The sequence below is a fragment of the Triticum urartu genome, chromosome 1A (genome assembly GCF_056163025.1).
Source record: "Triticum urartu cultivar PI428250 chromosome 1A, HENAU_Tu73, whole genome shotgun sequence".
Lineage (NCBI taxonomy): Eukaryota > Viridiplantae > Streptophyta > Magnoliopsida > Poales > Poaceae > Triticum > Triticum urartu.
The window spans coordinates 514,058,959-514,077,190 of record NC_141873.1 but is presented as its reverse complement, the minus strand read 5'-3'; the positions used below and the strand labels follow the sequence as shown (position 1 = coordinate 514,077,190).

General features: G+C 42.7%; 2 protein-coding genes across 2 annotated transcripts; one reads left to right on the top strand and one right to left on the bottom strand.

Annotated features, from left to right (window-relative positions):
• Nucleotides 1-359: 359 nt before the first annotated feature.
• Nucleotides 360-1,134, bottom strand: LOC125533012 (citrate-binding protein-like). Its single transcript, XM_048696824.1, has 2 exons — nt 844-1,134; nt 360-743 (listed from the first exon to the last, which is right to left on the bottom strand). Exons 1-2 carry the CDS (start codon nt 1,132-1,134, stop codon nt 360-362), a joined length of 675 nt encoding a protein of 224 aa, XP_048552781.1.
• Nucleotides 1,135-5,807: 4,673 nt separating this feature from the next.
• LOC125537077 (uncharacterized) lies at nt 5,808-6,829 on the top strand. Its single transcript, XM_048700370.2, has one exon. It carries the CDS (start codon nt 5,862-5,864, stop codon nt 6,495-6,497), a length of 636 nt encoding a protein of 211 aa, XP_048556327.2. The 5' UTR covers nt 5,808-5,861; the 3' UTR covers nt 6,498-6,829.
• The last annotated feature ends 11,403 nt before the right edge of the window (nt 6,830-18,232 follow it).

Sequence of the window (18,232 nt, the reverse complement as noted above, 5' to 3'; positions counted from 1 at the left end):
TTAATGTTGTAGTTGTTGATAGTTTTTACTAAAAATGTTGTCAAATTTACACTGTTTGACTTCATACAAAATTCATACGCCTTGTAATTGAGCACAGATTTTCTGGATCCGTCACATCTCAAACATCATCCGGTTCCCCTAAAAAACATCATCCGGACATTAAAGGAAAAATAAATTACCACAAACAGATGACATACATATATACATTCTCAGGCTCATATGTCTACAAATCAAAAGTACACAACCTCGCAAAAGAAATATCATAAGTCCACAAACAATACACAGCCACTATGATAAGGCGAAAACATAAATATATACGAGAAAAATATGTAATCGGCAGTAAAGTCTGAATCAAAGCGTCAGTCTTTCTTGAGGATCCTGATCCCCTTCCAACGAGACTCCATGCAGCTGGAGTCATGGTTCTGCGCGTACACACCAAACTTGAAGTAATGTGAGTCGCCGCCACGGCCATTGACGTGCAGCTTCTGCTTGCCGTCGATGTACACGGTCACCGTCGACGCCTTGACATCGTGGACCACGTTAAGCCGGAACCATCTGTCATAGATGTCGTCTTCCACGACCTGGCGGTCGTAGTACCGCAGCGCACCGTTGTAAACGTGCAGCATGAGGGTGGTGGCTGTCTCGCCGGCGCCGAACACCTGCATGATGGACACTCCGGTCGTGCCTGAGGGGACGTAGCCGTGGCCCTCAAACTGCCACACGCCGGAGCTGTAGTCGTATCCCTGCAGCAGGTAGAAGAATAGCAAAAGCAACCAGTAAGATCTCTGATTTTATGTATACCCAAATACATATTGAGTAGAAGTAGTAATAGTTGGCACGTACTGCCATTCTGATCTCAGTTCTTGGGCTGGTATGGCTCTGGCGAGCGTGGGGCTTGTCGGAGGAGAGCACCCACAGCTTCCGGACGGTGCCGTCGAAACTGTACCGGGCGCCGCTGGTCTCATCGAACGGCCGCTGCAGCGCAAAGTTGCTCTCGCCGAGCCTCACCGCGGTGAACCCGGCCGTCGGGTCGTTGGTTTTGGGTGCCCGAGCGCCCCTCGCCGCAACGCATGACGACGACGCCAAGAAGATGAGCAGAGACACACTAATCCAAGAGAGAGCGTGAGGAGCCATGTGTGTGTACGTGCGTTATTCTACACGTGTAGCCGTGTAGGTAAATGGCTTGTGATGAACTGCAAGTAACCAAGCTCCCTGCCGAATATATAGTGTTCCTGCAAGCTTAAATAATATTTTCCTGATGCTTACACTAAAGAGGACTTGCCGGACTAAGTGACCATTAACTAATTAGCGTAGTAGCTAATATATTCTTGATGTTTACACTGAGAGGACTTGGCGGACTAACTGATCATTAAATTAGTGTAACATATACCGTCGACTTCACTACGCTAGTGTACTCCTACAAGGTAAGATTGGCGGCTCCGCTGCTTTGCTAATTTGATTTGTTTTGTTTTGTTTTGTTTTGTTAGGCCTGGATTTCACTAAGTGGAGCTGTTTTCTGTATATATGTTGTGAGTGACGATGTTACACTTTGTTGGGTGCTCCGTTGTGTGCTCTTTTCCGAGCATTGGAGTTATATCCCCAGCCGAATCTGATCGCCAATGCCAAAAGTAAACTTCCGGAACACTATCTCAAAAAAAAAATGCGTAGACAGTTGCACTGAGATGATTTGTCGAACTAATTGGTCACTAATTAAGTAGTGTAACGTATGATCCACTTTGGTGAGCTATAATAATGTGTATATAGTGTTTTCATATTATTTGGTTTGTTTTACTAAGTCTTGATTTGACTAAGTGGAGTTCGTTTTAGAGTTAAATGCACATGCTTTTTTTGCGGGGTAAATGCACATGCATCTGTTACCCTTGCAAACATGGTCTACACTAGGGCAATCCACTTCACCACCCTACATATTCATCATAATTGCAGACATCCTTCAACAACTCATAATCCAAAACAAAAACCCAGACAATGCTTAATCGCGTGGGATAATGTTTGCAAACTAAGAGAATTTGATGGTCTAACAATAAAAGGTATCCATACATAGAATATCTGCATACTCATGAATTTTTTCATTAAATTTCTCCTACCTACCAACAATCCTTGGGTGTGTTGGGCACAACTTCAGCATCCTAATGCCACTTGCACCCAGAATCATGACTCTTTTCTTCCAAATACTATTAACCAACAAATATCTAAACTACAATGGGTTTATTTCGTTACGATGAAAGATGGTCACTACACCGTCTTTGGGCTAGATACCAAACCTGTTTTTCACCCATTCCGTTGGACAAAACAATCTGGGTATCTCAGTCATGTTGAACAATGTAACGCCAAACCTGAGGAATCGCCTAACCCCAAGTGCCTTCCTTTAAATTATAGTTTCTCTTGTCTTAGTTGCATGACTTTCTGTTTGGTGTTAGGCAAGACAAATGTTTCCTCAACAAAGGCGCTCCCTTCTCCACCAAGCACACCTATGGCCTTTTCATGCACGAGGGGTTCATAGATCAAAATGTCGACTTCATCCGGGAGTCTTGGGTATGTGCTCAATAAAGTGAAGGTATTTGTGTAGCTCTTATTCTGCAAGTGCCTCAACAACAAGCTCAACCTCCACCACAAGCATATTGTCGTGTCAAGTTCTTGCCTAAGATGTCAACATCAAACTGAGTCAACAGAGCACATGTTTCTCTATTGTTCCTTTACTGTCAGGATATGGTAACACTTGGGAATTGACCTAAATGTCCAAGATATCAATGGTATTTGGGAATTCCAGCCGCCAATACCTCTGCTCCACCAAGTCTGGAACACCGCTATTCTCAACGCCCATTGAAAGATTTGGGAATGTGCTTGTATTCAGTGACATCGATCAAGATAGCTCTACCACATTACAAAATATGTTAAATGACTTCACCCTTTGGTTTCATAGGTTTAGGAAACTAGAACACAAGGACACCACCAATTCTTGGAGGTTATACCTTTCTTCTTGCCTACTTTTGATGATGTAACAAATTGGCCTTGGCCAACTTGAGTAATATTTTTAGTTGGGGACCTCCCCGCCCAACACACACACATGATTCCTCAAAACAAAGCTTCTAAGTATGGTTCAATCTAGTGATTGAACTAAGAAAATGTTCTTCTAAGTCCCTAAATCGCATCACGAGGTTTGTAAACACATGTCTCCTTCTGTAAACTATAGAAGTGTGCCATATCTGACATAATGGGGCTACCAAGACTGGCACATGGCGGTTTTTAAACAATAAATATGAAAAAAACCTCCTTTACTATGGTTTTGACCAGCCTAAACATTTGATCAATTAAATCAGTTTAATTGGATTCCCTAAATTAAATATTGGATTTAACTTTTGAAATGAACAATTTGATCAATGTACTAGGCGGATGAGTACTACAGTTCTATTTCGCAAATAGCTAAAATAATTAGTTGGTTTTAAAAAGAATTCCAAGAAGACATGAAATTCATAATGTTTTTCAAATAGCAATTCAGTTTTTATTCATCAAATATACATCCATGCTCAAGTTGTCCTTCCGATCATGTGGTGAGTCATGACACATGTTGAGTAGCAAAGGATCAGGCTTCAAATAAGATCTGCTACACATGTACTGATGATTGTCAAGAGATGCAACAATCTGAGGATGGTAGTATTTAGAGAGGTGGAACACTTGATTAAGAGATAGTAAATTGGAGAGCCATTTGAATTTCGATTCTTGAAGAATAGAACAGAGCATGACCACACATACACAAGATTTAAGTAGCCAAACTAGGCAAAATGCTTTGGTGCCATAGGATGTAGGACCACAAAAATTTAGTTAGTTTGACAATGACAAAGCGGGAAGGCGCAACACAGGTGCAAAGTACATTAAGAAAAGTAATTCTCATCAAAAATATTGATGGAAGAATGGATACTTTTGGACAAGGAGGCAGGATATAATGCACAGATAATCACCAAAGCCTATAATTTTGCATGGCAGCGCAAACGGTGATAAAAGAAGTTACTATATGAAATAAATTTGCCATTAAATATAAGTACTTTGGACTAAAGCCTAAAGATACACTTAAATTGGAAGTTTATTTTATCAAAATTTACCATGTTTCTTTGAGATGCATCTTTGGCTACAATGTTATATGTATATTGATTGGCACATAAAATCCAAGCTAGAGATAATATATCCAATAATAGTTAACAATACATGGCTGAAAATGATAGGAAAGGAAAGCATACTCACAATTCTCTGATTGGGCCAAGACCTTTATCTAACATGTGTGCTTATTTGTACAACTCTGCACCTAGTCAACTAGACAATAGAGTTTGTTAGCTCTTTTTACCCTCTATATTTAACATTTAACTAAAAATGCAGGGAAAATATGCAGTATGCCAAGACCTACTGTTTGTTTCGCCTCAAATGTATTTTTTAGTTACCAATATGACAACACATAATACATCTGGACACACAAATGAGCGGGTAATCCAAGCAAATCCATGTTAAAAGCAATCCCGGCAAAACAAAGTCTTGGGCATAGTAATAATATGCTCCCTCCGTCCCAAAATAAGTGTCGCTGATTAAGTACAAACTTCTACTAACTTTGCACTAAATCAACGACATTTATTTTGGGATGGAAGGAGTAGTAAGCATTGAAAATATTTGAGATCTGTAGAGTAAACCAAAGAGATGAATATTTTGAACCATTAATTTGAGAGTACTTGCTATGATACTCACACTACAGGAGGTCTTAACTCGAGCTTATATTGATGAACCAACATGTGGTTGAATGATTAGAAGGACAGTGGCATCCCCAGCCCACCAGAATTCAAGTATTTTTCTGGATTTATTTCAGGCCTTTCGACAATGTGCTTTTAGTAGGAGGAGACGTTCCCGCCAACTACGAAGGTGTCTGTAATGACTTCGTCAATCTTAAGATGATGTGCCCGCTCAGTTTCTTGGAGGTGATCATAGATGTAGGGAGTATCTGTGTGTATATGGGCATCTGCGTCTGTATTATGTTAAAAAAAACTCGAGCTTATATTCAATTGTACTCTAGCCAATTACTCTCCCGAGAAAAAAAATTGTAGCCAACTACTACTTCGATGGTTCGATCGACTGAACCAAGATGTGGATCAGGCCTGCCTTACCATCGCAATATTCCTAACAACCGACCATTTTTCCTAACAAAGGATATCCGGTGCGAGATGCCACTGCCATTTTTTCCATTAACTGGTCACGTGCATGCATTGCTCTCCTCTCCATGCGTGTCACGCCCACACGACTCTCAAAACTACATCTAACATCTCGCATCATAGTATGTGCTCTCATGAGAAGTAAGAAAAAAAGATAAGATCTCGATCATATCATGGACGCAGAGCACAACGTTCGCATCGATCAGATGCTATGCACGCGACGTGTCCGTTTGGGTGCTTCTGTGGATGGGGACGACGAGGTGTAATCACATGCGTATGCGTACGTACTAGTCCTAAGTTAGTAGTCTAATAGCTCGCGCTCCATGCATGTCCCATGCAAGCATAAACAGCATATAAACATTACGAATCTTACGTACAGTGCAGTGCCACATCTATCAAGAACGGACCCGGCATCATATCACATCGCATCCATTAACAATCTCCTCGATCAGACGACGATCAGGTTAAGATCGTTGACAATGAGTGAAACACGTGTATGCGCGCAATTGCATGGCAAGAGGTGCCACATCGAATTGGACTGTAACCAGAAGTTCAGAGCGCCTATATAAAGCGGGGATCATCACCTGTTTACTCCACAGACACAAGCACACAACCAGCCCTAGATCGACAAGAGAGGAAGTAAAAAGGAAGAAGATGATGAGCACCAGGGCCCTCGCTCTCGGCGTGGCTGTCGTCCTCGCCTTCGCGGTGACCACGCACGCCCAGAGGTGCGGCGAGCAGGGCAGCGGCATGGAGTGCCCCAACAACCTCTGCTGCAGCCAGTACGGCTACTGCGGCATGGGCGGCGACTACTGCGGCAACGGCTGCCAGAACGGCGCCTGCTACACCAGCAAGCGCTGCGGCAGCCAGGCCGGCGGCGCGGTGTGCCCCAACAACCACTGCTGCAGCCAGTACGGGCACTGCGGGTTCGGCTCCGAGTACTGCGGCGCCGGCTGCCAGGGCGGCCCCTGCCGCGCCGACATCAAGTGCGGCAGCCAGGCCGGCGGCAAGCTATGCCCGAACAACCTCTGCTGCAGCCAGTGGGGTTACTGCGGCCTCGGCTCCGAGTTCTGCGGCGTCGGCTGCCAGAACGGCGCTTGCAGCACCGACAAGCCGTGTGGCAAGAACGCCGGTGGCAGGGCTTGCACAAACAACTATTGTTGTAGCCAGTGGGGATCCTGCGGTATTGGCCCGGCCTACTGCGGTGCAGGCTGCCAGAGCGGCGGCTGTGGCGCTGTATTCGCCGAGACCATCGCCGCCAACTCCACCTCCACGCTTCTCAAAGAATGATCTCGCCATGGCAGTATTGCAACGACAAATAATCCATGGTAGTCTCATTGCCACCTACTGTTTCCCTTCGGTTACTTTTAGTAGTACTAGTCCTTAATAATTCTCTAGCTTGCAATATGACATGCAGGACTGCAGCAGTAACAAAATATCGCTGCAGTACATGCATGGAGATATTACAGTGAGACGTACTGTGTGGCAATGTAGGGTGTGCTATTGTTGCCACAAATTTAATTTTTCTTGTTACCTTCGGTTGTCAGGATGCATGCATCCCGGTTGTAATGTTGAAGTACTTCGTGATTTCGTTGCAATACATTACCATGAGTCTCACATTATTACTCCCCTCGCTTTTGCAGGAAGAATAAGGTTAAAATGGAATTTAGACTAGTATAGTATATCTCTACAAATATTTACATTTTTTATGTTTAGGCTGTATACTTGCATATGAATTTCTGTAGGAAAGTACTTTCGCAATATTTAATTCTTTCACTACTAAAAAAATGGACTTTTGACCCCTCCACAATCACAACCGGTTTCATGAAAACCGGCGGTGAAAATGCACCCAAGTGTGGCGGTTTTCCGAGATGAACACACTGCAAAGAAATAACGGGATCGACTAGAATACATTTTTGAGCTCTTTTATGGTACCCTGTATTGAATACAGGCCGTCCAATGGCAAAGATCCAAGGATAGTTAGATATCTGTACTGGTGAAACCGGATCAGCAGTATTGCTAATACTGCGTGTCTCTCGTCCACCGGTATATGTGCTTGCAGTTTATTATGGGGAGATCACAGTCTTCACCCGGCGAGATTGATCAACCTGACCCAGCCGTTCTCCTTGTTAAATCGGTGACTCTCTGCACCTCCGACAGATGCCCCCGGCCGCTCGTCTCCTCTTCGACCGCACGCCCGCCGGCCCGCTGCGCCACCATGTGGACAGATGCTTCTACGGTTATGACGTTATGGCCCGTCGCCATGCACCCCATCATCACCCATAGCATCACGCTTAGTGTGCCTCATGCATGGCGGCAGCACATGGCAAACCACCCTGTGTCGCGGACGAGCTCGCCGCCGTTGACGATGAGGTCAGGATACGCCCGAAGAGCTGCGGCTAGGTGAGTGCCTGAGCGTGGTGGAACTGAGGTGGCAGCGACTAATTCATCCCACTCCCCTCAAATCCTGGGGTGGGGCTCCATTCCCTCCAATCTTTTAATGACACCCCTTTCCGTAAGCTTAAGTCTGTTAAAAACTGCCTGTAAGTGTATCATTGCTCGTGGTGGAACCTCGTGCTAGTTCGTGCTAACCTTGTCCTCGCTAGGCTCATGGTCGTCTTTTTTCATTTTACTAGTGCTCTACTTCGGCCGCATCTCGCGGGACGTGGAGCTGCTCATCTACCTTTGATGTGAGATCGACAACCACATCGTGTGCTAGAATGCTCACCCAGGCATATTGCTCGACCTTCTTGTGTCCTGGTCATCACCGCCGTTGTCATCGGCGTGCACGATGGCTCACCAGAGCAATTCCCTTTATGAACAATAATAGTTTTCAACGTAAGTTTTCTGATGAATCAGAGATGTATGTAGTACTATCCTTAAAAATCACGATGGGATCACACATATACTGCTCGCTTCCCAGTAGCAGTATAGGGTACCGTAAAAACCCTCACATTTTTAGCTAGTTGACGAAGAACTGAGTGCATGATCGGTAATGGCATCATGGCAAAGCCAGCGCACCCCACAGTCACTTCGAGTGTTAGAGCCATCCTCTTCTAGAATGGCTACCAATTAGTGTCCTTCCTTGTCAATATCAGTTTCTCTGTTCGTATCCTTTCAGTGTTTTTCTCTCGCATGTGTTAGGACAAATTGTCACCATCACACTGAACATTTCGTCTGTTAGTTGTCAAATTAAGGGCACCTCTAGTTCCTAATTGTAGTCCTATTAGCCGATGCCTGGGAATCTGCCCTCAACTCTCAGAAAATACTATTGTTACTATTGAGAGTTAGATCACTCTAGCAAATTCCCAAAAGGTACTTAAAACCCCCAAGAAAAGGGAGTTCAAAAAAAGGACTCGCAAACTTGCGATAAAGTGCTCACCCTCAATATACCTCGCAAAATGATTTGTTTTGTGGATGAAACTTCCACGCTAATAACCGCTACCTACACCATCTCCTTTCCTTTTGTCGCCGGTGTTGTTAAAATTGTTCCAGCACCAGCAGCCAGCCGCCATGCCGCAAAGCTCCTCTTCAATGCCTAGATTCTTGTTGGGACGCTCCTAATAACCAATTATTTGGAATTTGGAAGTTAAGTTTACGGGATATTTTCGAGTTGCATTAACACAAGATGGGGGGTCGGGGTCGACCAAACTGGAAGGTGGTTTAATTAACTTGGAAAACTTTTTTTAACACAGTACAAATGCAAGCGCTCATATATACGTAAATCCACAACTTCTTTTGAAATGGGGACAAAATATTTGTGTCTTTGCATTGATTAAGATAGAAGAGCACAAAGAGTTACAAGACGGTACAACACATAGTTAAACAAAAACCTGCTACCCCAAACGTGAAACTACTTAAATGCTTTGCACATGCCATTTCCAAAGTGAATTTTGCAGTTTGATTCGGCTGAAGACCATAGTTGGCATGGTGAAGACATTTCAAAACTGGCATTCTTCTCGTTCCAAATTTTCCAACCGGTGGGCAAAAAGAGCCAAGCAAGCACCTTCCGTTGGTTGTTGCGGATTCGAATTGTCTCCATCCAACGCTCCTTGACATATCTTTTACCATCGGGTGCCCACAAGGTAGGATCAAAGTCGACCCAGCAAGCCGATTCTTGTGAAGCCCCAGACTCTCATGAAAAAGATGTGTCGCCATATCTTGAATTACTTACAATACAAAGGGGGGCAAACACCACAGTTAGGCCGACTTCTTCGTTGAAGACTCCGCCGTACACACTCGATCCTGAATGATCAACCACGCAAAAGAGCTACACTTTGGGAGCCAAATTTTTTCCAAATGACCTTGTTCATGGGGTAGCAGCCTAGCTTTGGAATTCAATCTGTAGTCCGAGGAAGATGAGTAATCTCGTCTCCTCTGGCGGGGAGGTGCTTCCAGATGATAGAGCCTCCTGGGCAGAACAAGGAGGGGCGATGAACTGATGCAGAGCAGGAAAGAAAGATACCAAGTTCAGTATATGAAGTCATCTGATGTATTCAGATGGAGACGTGCTGACCCAAGAAGCTCTCACGAGTTTCATCATTTGCTCTTGGATGGGATGCTTGAACCCTCGTGATCAGACCACTCACGTTCAGCGTTAACAAACCACCAGCCGTCGAAACTAGACGAGAAAACTTGAAATCAGTGTTAAATTTACGGTGATAAATAAAGAGAAAAAAGAATAGACCATGTTCAGAGTTACTCAAATCAATCCGATGAATCAGATGACCATGTGACGACCCAAGTTGCCACAGAGCTTTTCATCACTACGGTGGCCGTTTGTAGGTGGGGTGAGAGAGGCTCGAACTCTCGACCTGGATCACTCTCAGCTATGAGATGCGCCACCACCCCACTTGTTGTTTTGCAAGCGATACAAACGATGTTAATTAAGCAACTGGACCATGCAAATCATGGATGGCTCCTGTCTTTTAAAAAAAAAAATTCTCGACAAGTACTACGAGACACAGGATTAGTTAGGAGCAAAATGAACGCTGTAACTGAAAAGTGTAATAGTACAAAGCAAGCTCTCAGGCCTGGATTTGTTCAAACCCTTGCTTCAGCAATTCACATATGATCCAGACCAACAACCTGTTCTATCAGTCACACCAACAGACAGCAGGTCATGTTTCAAAGACCACAGGTTTATGACATATCAATATTCAACACACTGGCATCCTGACGATTACTACTAATGATTATCACCGAAAAGACATTGGTTTATGCTCAAATGCTGAAGAAAATAAATTATCGAAAAACCCAGTGTGCGCACACTTGGGTGGCGTGTTATAAAGGGTTTCATTCCAGTTCGAGATAATCTGTAAAAGAGACATGTTGGGAAACAAAGCAACTCTGTACAAGGTGGAGCTGAAAACGAGACTACACAAAACATATCTGTCTAAGTGACATGTTGAGAAACAAAACAAGTCTGTACAATTCATGTCAAGAAAACTGTGCAATTGACAACAGTTCTATCTGTAGCCTTTACATACATTTTTCTTTCTCGTGACTCATAACCATAATCTGCAACTCAGAATCACAGTATGCACTTTGGCAAAAATATATGTAAAGGCTACACATAGAACTCTTGTCAATTGTACAATTTTCTTGATATGAATTGTACAGAATCACAGTATGCACTTTGGTGGTTCATTCATCATGAACCAAACAGGGAGTCACAGACTTGTAGAGCTTCACTAGAACTGCGATCCAGTTCAGAGTGGAGCTACCAACCACCTTTATCTCAAAACAAAAAAGGAAAAGAAAAAAAAAGAAGGAGACCAGGTTCAGACTTGCTCAATTTCACCTGATGATTCAGGTGTAAATGTGGCGACCCAAGTTGCCACTGAGCGTTTTCATCACAACGATGGCCTTTGGGTGATGTGAGGCTCGAACTCTCAACCTCAGGAGCGTTTTCTAGCGATGCTAACCAACTGCACCACCACCTCTTTGTTGTGTGCTATGCGAAACTGACGCCCTTGTAGGCTGCAGCACCATGCAAATCATGGATTTGGTCTTGTTTCCTGATTTTTATATTGACACGAATACAAATCATGGATGATTTATTTCCTTATATGACTCTTGTTTCCTCGTTATTTATCCTGAGATGTACTGAACTCTGAACACTGAAGTTAGATCTGACAAGTAGATTTCTCTGAACCCTGCTGCTGCTGCCGCCGCGCTCGTGCACTGCCGCTGCCGCCGTTCGAGAGCCCATGCGCGGCCATTACTGTCGCTCGCACGCCCGTGCGTGGCCTTGTTGCTCCTGCTCGTGCCCGTGCGCTCTGGTTGAGTTCAGCTCAGATCCTCTCGGCGGCTGATCCTTACTGTTCTGGTGATTCAGCTCAGATCCTCTCGGTGGCTGCTCCTACTGCTTCAGTGTGAACCAGTCGATCAGGGACCATGCATGAATCCCGTCCGCTACTGATGTTGCTGCTGACTGAAATTGGTTCAGTCGTAACTGGTTGATTGCTTCAGTTTATCAGTCTAGCTAAGAGTTCGTTTTCTGCTAATTGTTTAGCATGGCTGAGTCATATGTGTTTACTTCACTAATTAATAAGAATTGTTTTCTCTTGCCAGCTTCAGCTGCAGCAGCGTCTTGCCTGCATCATATATTTTGTATTATGTTTTTGTGGGCATGTTGGTTCTGAATTTTGGCATCGATGGATAGAATTTCGTGCAAACTATAATGTTGTTGTTCAAGTGTAGGATAATTCGTTTTGATGTCATGTCTCTGTTGTGTGTGCACGTGCAGGTGCCAAAGGCGTCTGATAGAACTCAGGTGAAGGCCAAGGAGGTTTGGCTCTCGGACATGCCACCAGTAACACTCGATGATACCGACGTGCAGATTGTAAGTTCTGTTTCTCCCTATTTGATTCAAGCTTGAAATATTCATGGATGCTATACTTCAGTCAGTAAATGAACAAAACAGGTGGCACTGATCTTTTAGTCAGTTTTCTGTCAATGCCCATGACTTCTGGGGTAACAAGAGTACCACATTTTGCCAACATTTTCAGGTTTGTATGAATAAGGACGAAGTAGTAGTTCATGGGTTATCCCTGATTTTCCCTCTTAGGCGAATATCTAAGCTGAAGATAGTTGGTTGTGTAATTTAGATATCACCTTAGCAACCGCCAAATCTGCTGCTGTTGTTGATTCATTATTATTACTGGTTTCTCATACATAGACAACAACAATTCTAGAATATCATCATCCAATTCTGAGCATATAGGTTTTAGTATTGTCTCTACTTGTGTGCTGGTAGCCTAATACCATCTACCAAAATGTAGTTAGTAGTTACCTATGGGACAATTGCCTTGTTGATGCCGACTGATATGTGATAATTTGCAGTAGAATGTCCAGTAAACACATAGACAGGTATAAGGTGGCATATGTATTTCTTACTTATTTTCTTCATTTTATCACTATAAGAAAAGTATGGATCCCAAGTTCAAAGCCATATCCAATTAGTTTGTCTCTCAAAAATATACAAGGAATGCTAAAGGATGATTTACCCATGGAGGCATGGATCGAGATTGCTTTAATTTGGTCGTACGGAAGATTATGTTTGATGACATCCAAACGGCACAAAAAACAAAACAATTGATAGAAATACATTATCTGGACATGAAATATTGGGTATGTTTTTATATTCATTATATACTTTTTTTCTATATTCTAAATTTTTAATCACCTTTCTAACCAATTATTTTATATACTGATTTTTTAATTGTTTTGGCTGGAGACTTGCTTGCTGGTGGCTGGTGCCCTGCATGGACCTGGTGGTGCCGTCGGCCGCGGCGCTGCCGCCACCGTCGTTGCAGCAGCTAGGTCGGGAGTAACCGAGCAGGGGAGAAGCATACTGAAGTCTGGATTCTGCTCCTCCCACCGGCCAGTTGAGGGTTGGAGTCGTCGGCCGGCGCCGTCGTAAGGCATCAGCTAAGTTAAAGAATTGGGAATCGGGTTCGTACGGGTGGGCTGCTCTTAGTGCTCTGCCAATTTGGCCTTCAGATTGTTGCCTGCTTAACTTCTTGTGGGATGTATAAGCACAAAAAACAGTGCAAAAAAAAATACAAATGAAATATAATATTTCAAAAAAATGTTCATCACCATAAAAATGATAACCTTTTAAAAAATATTCTTGAATTTTTATTAAAAAAAACACCTCAAAATAAAAAATATTCATGCTTTCAGAACAACCAGAAAATACTTTCATCTGATGAAATGAAAGTGCAGAACTGAAATAGGTATGACGAACATTGTTAGGGTACATCCAAATTTCATGGTCCAAAAAAAAAAACTCAGTGTAATCTTATTTCTGGCGTTTGCAAAAACAGGACTAAAAAGTGTTGCATAATGGCACATGGAGCAGATTTTAATTTTTTGCCCCGAGATCTTCTGTCGTCTCCTTTCATTCGTTCTTTCCTTTTCCTTGTCGCTGGGGTCAAAGGGTATGCAAAACTTAATTAGGCACTGTAGAGTTGGCTGTGCAATGGGGGAAAATGACTTTGATGCTTAGCTTGGATGTTTGCTTAGTATGCTTAGGAATTGATGTGGTCCATGTCTGGTCTGTACCGCCCTGTTTTGGTGTTAGGTTGATTTTCCATCAGAGCTGTTCTCGCTGGTTTATGATGCATTGGGTTGCTGTAGGTTAGGTGCACAAGATTTTGTGGACCAAAACATGTGAAAAGCTAATTCGGACGGGTCTTCTGCAAATAATTTTCATCTTCAGACATGCCTTGAGTAGATTATTTAATCATTTTATAAGAATCAATTTAACTTTGTATTGTTGCAGCTTCATTATATATGTACTTACAAGTGCATCTAAAGGTTCAACAATGCAAAAACCACCATCAGTCTTGGCTAGATTGACATTGGAAGAAAGATAATGATGAATCATGAACTTCATATAATCCTCGGCCTAGATTGCATGCTCCTTATTTTAAAAATGTTCCTTTGGACTGGTATGCGTGAGCAAGAACCGCAGTATCAATGCGAAGACTTGAAGAAGAAGGTAGTTTTATTGAGCTTACAAGTTACATTTTTTGTGTGTAACATAGTTCTTTTATAGTAAAATTGGATCTCTCTATTGGGTATGGCTTTCTAAATGGCATTCGGTGTAACCTGCCAAATCTCTCCCATGCATAAATGATTTTTCAAAGTATAGCACCCAAATGATTCACCCATGACATGTTCTTGAAATTGATTTGTACTACTGATTATTCAAAACACAAGTGTTAGATTTTGTAGTCTGAAAATATGATAATGACGCTGAGTGAAGAGAGCATGTGTATGATCCATGAACATGATGTGCAACAAGAGATGGTATGACTTCTTCAGAGAACCATCTTGATCCTTCTTTTTTCTTCATAATATTGCCAACCATTAAGATTGTGGTGCGGAAGGTCACCGGCGCTAGAGATTGTGGCACGGTTTAGAGGGTTGGCCGGCGAGGGAGGCGGCAACTCGGGTAGGGGGCGATGGGCAAAATATTTCAAAAGCCCGTGGTAACACACAGACATTCTACTAGTCAATATTCAACATGGCGGCATATAGTTACGCAACGCTTTGAAACTTGACGGATGTTGCATCAAGGGTCACTGTGCCCGAGTAGCGGCAATTTCACTGAACATAGTCTCAGCAACCGCCACACCAGGACCCTTGCAAGCTCCTCTGTAGATAGTCTCTGCAATGTCAACAAACTCTTGCTTGTCTCTGGATACCAATTAAGTTCCAGAATTAAATAGTACTCCAAAGACATTGCGGGGTAACTTATTGCATGTGAATGCCAATTAAGTTTTAAAAATTCGACTTGGGAAATTGAGTGCTGATCTGTGGGCTTGGCAAGGGAAAACACATGGGCTGCACACGGTAAGATCAGCCTACACATTATTGGTTAGACATTCCAGTACTGCCGATTACTAATGATTACCACCGAAAAGATATTGATTTATGCTCAAATGATGAAGAAAATAAATTATGGATTATTGGTTAGACATTCCAGTATTGCTGATCACTAATGATTACCGCCGAAAAGATATTGATTTATGCTCAAATGATGAAGAAAATAAATTATGGATTATTGGTTAGACATTCCAGTATTGCTGATTACTAATGATTACCACCGAAAAGATATTGATTTATGCTCAAATGCTGAAGAAAATAAATTATGGAAGAACCCAATGTACACACATTTGGGTGGCGTGTTATAAAGGGTTTCGTTCCGGTTCGAGGTAATCTGTATCAGAGACATGTTGGGAAATAAAACAACTCTGTAGAACATGGAGGTGAAAACGAGACTATATGCCATGCCGTAAAAACCAATTTGCTTCAAGTTAAGAAAATTGTACAATTGACAACAGTTCTATGTGTAGCCTTTACACATTTTCTCTGTCTTGTAACTCATAACCGTAGTCATTTTTTTCCTTTTTTTTTGCGACTCCATAATCTGCAATTTTCAGAATCACAGTATGCATTGTGGCAGCTCACTTACCACGAACCGAACAGCAGCAAATCTCTTTTTTTTTGCGGGGACAACAAATCTCTGTTAAAGGAACTACATACAAGTGTGAGAATCCTCCGCCGTCGGTTGCCAACCCGTCAGAGAACATATAAAATTGGAGCATAATTCTGCACTTAGCGTAGACAGTGCCATGAGAACTGAAACAACATGGAGGAATCATCGTAAAGCTAAAGTGTAGTTCTGATAATTCAGACTTCCCCCAGTCCAGTTCAGAGTGGAGCTATGAGCCACCTTTATCTCAAAACAAAAACCAAAAGAAAAAAAAATAGAGACCAGGTTCAGACTTGCTCAATTTCACCTGATGATTCAAGTTGCATATGCGGCGACCCAAGTGTGAGAATCCTCCGCCGTCGGTTGCCAACCCGTCAGAGAACATATAAAATCGGAGCATAATTCTGCACTTAGCGTAGACAGTGCCATGAGAACTGAAACAACATGGAGGAATCATCGTAAAGCTAAAGTGTAGTTCTGATAATTCAGACTTCCCCCAGTCCAGTTCAGAGTGGAGCTATGAGCCACCTTTATCTCAAAACAAAAACCAAAAGAAAAAAAAAATAGAGACCAGGTTCAGACTTGCTCAATTTCTCTGTCTTGTACAATTGACAACAGTTCTATGTGTAGCCTTTACACATTTTCTCTGTCTTGTAACTCATAACCGTAGTCATTTTTTTCCTTTTTTTTTGCGACTCCATAATCTGCAATTTTCAGAATCACAGTATGCATTGTGGCAGCTCACTTACCACGAACCGAACAGCAGCAAATCTCTTTTTTTTTGCGGGGACAACAAATCTCTGTTAAAGGAACTACATACAAGTGTGAGAATCCTCCGCCGTCGGTTGCCAACCCGTCAGAGAACATATAAAATCGGAGCATAATTCTGCACTTAGCGTAGACAGTGCCATGAGAACTGAAACAACATGGAGGAATCATCGTAAAGCTAAAGTGTAGTTCTGATAATTCAGACTTCCCCCAGTCCAGTTCAGAGTGGAGCTATGAGCCACCTTTATCTCAAAACAAAAACCAAAAGAAAAAAAAAATAGAGACCAGGTTCAGACTTGCTCAATTTCACCTGATGATTCAAGTTGCATATGCGGCGACCCAAGTGTGAGAATCCTCCGCCGTCGGTTGCCAACCCGTCAGAGAACATATAAAATCGGAGCATAATTCTGCACTTAGCGTAGACAGTGCCATGAGAACTGAAACAACACGGAGGAATCATCGTAAAGCTAAAGTGTAGTTCTGATAATTCAGACTTCCCCCAGTCCAGTTCAGAGTGGAGATATGAGCCACCTTTATCTCAAAACAAAAACCAAAAGAAAAAAAAAATAGAGACCAGGTTCAGACTTGCTCAATTTCACCTGATGATTCAAGTTGCATATGCGGCGACCCAAGTTGCCACTGAGCGTTTCATCACTGTGAGAATCCTCCGCCGTCGGTTGCCAACCCGTCAGAGAACATATAAAATCGGAGCATAATTCTGCACTTAGCGTAGACAGTGCCATGAGAACTGAAACAACATGGAGGAATCATCGTAAAGCTAAAGTGTAGTTCTGATAATTCAGACTTCCCCCAGTCCAGTTCAGAGTGGAGCTATGAGCCACCTTTATCTCAAAACAAAAACCAAAAGAAAAAAAAATAGAGACCAGGTTCAGACTTGCTCAATTTCACCTGATGATTCAAGTTGCATATGCGGCGACCCAAGTTGCCACTGAGCGTTTCATCACTACGCTGGCCTTCGGGTGATGAGAGGCTCGAACTCTCAACCTATGGCATCAGTTTTAGCTATGCTAGCCAACTGCGCCAGCACCCTTTTGTTTGTGCAATGCGCCATGCAAATCATAGATTTGCTCTTGTTTCCTGATTATTATTGACACGAAACAAATCATGGATGATTTATTTCTTAATAACTCTTGTTTCCTCATTACATTTATCCTAAGATACATCACTTCCATTCCAAGGCAGGGACCTACATCAGTTGAACATTTCTTCCGATCATGCACTTGAAAAGGCAAGATGCATATTTTTTCAATTATGTTGGGCGTCCATGGTGAATTCGAGATGGACTTCTTATTGGAGTCAACGTTCAATTTAACCAATCAAGTTCTGCAAAATTCTATACGCAAATACCTCCCGGATTTGTTCAAATCTAAGGTAGTACTCCTATTACCTCCGTCCTAAAATGTCTAACAAATCTAAGACGAATTATTCAGGACGGAGGGAGTAATGGACAGATCAATGCTTCCATTGGTAGATGCAAGAAGAACACACAAGAGAAGTGTCATTCTACCAACTTGGTCGTGCCAGCCCTTGGTTCGGCAATTCAGAAACGATCCAAACCAACAATCTGTTTTATCAGTCACACCAACGGACCGCGGGTACTGTTTAAAAGGAGCACAGGTTTATGACATATCAATATTCAAGATACAGACATATACTTACACAACATTTCAGTGAACATAGCAGGCCAGAAATTGTACATAAAAAGCAAGACACGGAACACCTTAAC

Bases quoted from the DNA above. Each gene is read 5' to 3' on its own strand.
- LOC125533012 (XM_048696824.1), bottom strand. From the start codon at position 1,134: ATGGCTCCTCACGCTCTCTCTTGGATTAGTGTGTCTCTGCTCATCTTC. The intron at 744-843 runs GTACGTGCCAAC...TACCTGCTGCAG, and splicing joins GAACTGAGATCAGAATGGCA to GGATACGACTACAGCTCCGG.
- LOC125537077 (XM_048700370.2), top strand. From the start codon at position 5,862: ATGATGAGCACCAGGGCCCTCGCTCTCGGCGTGGCTGTCGTCCTCGCC.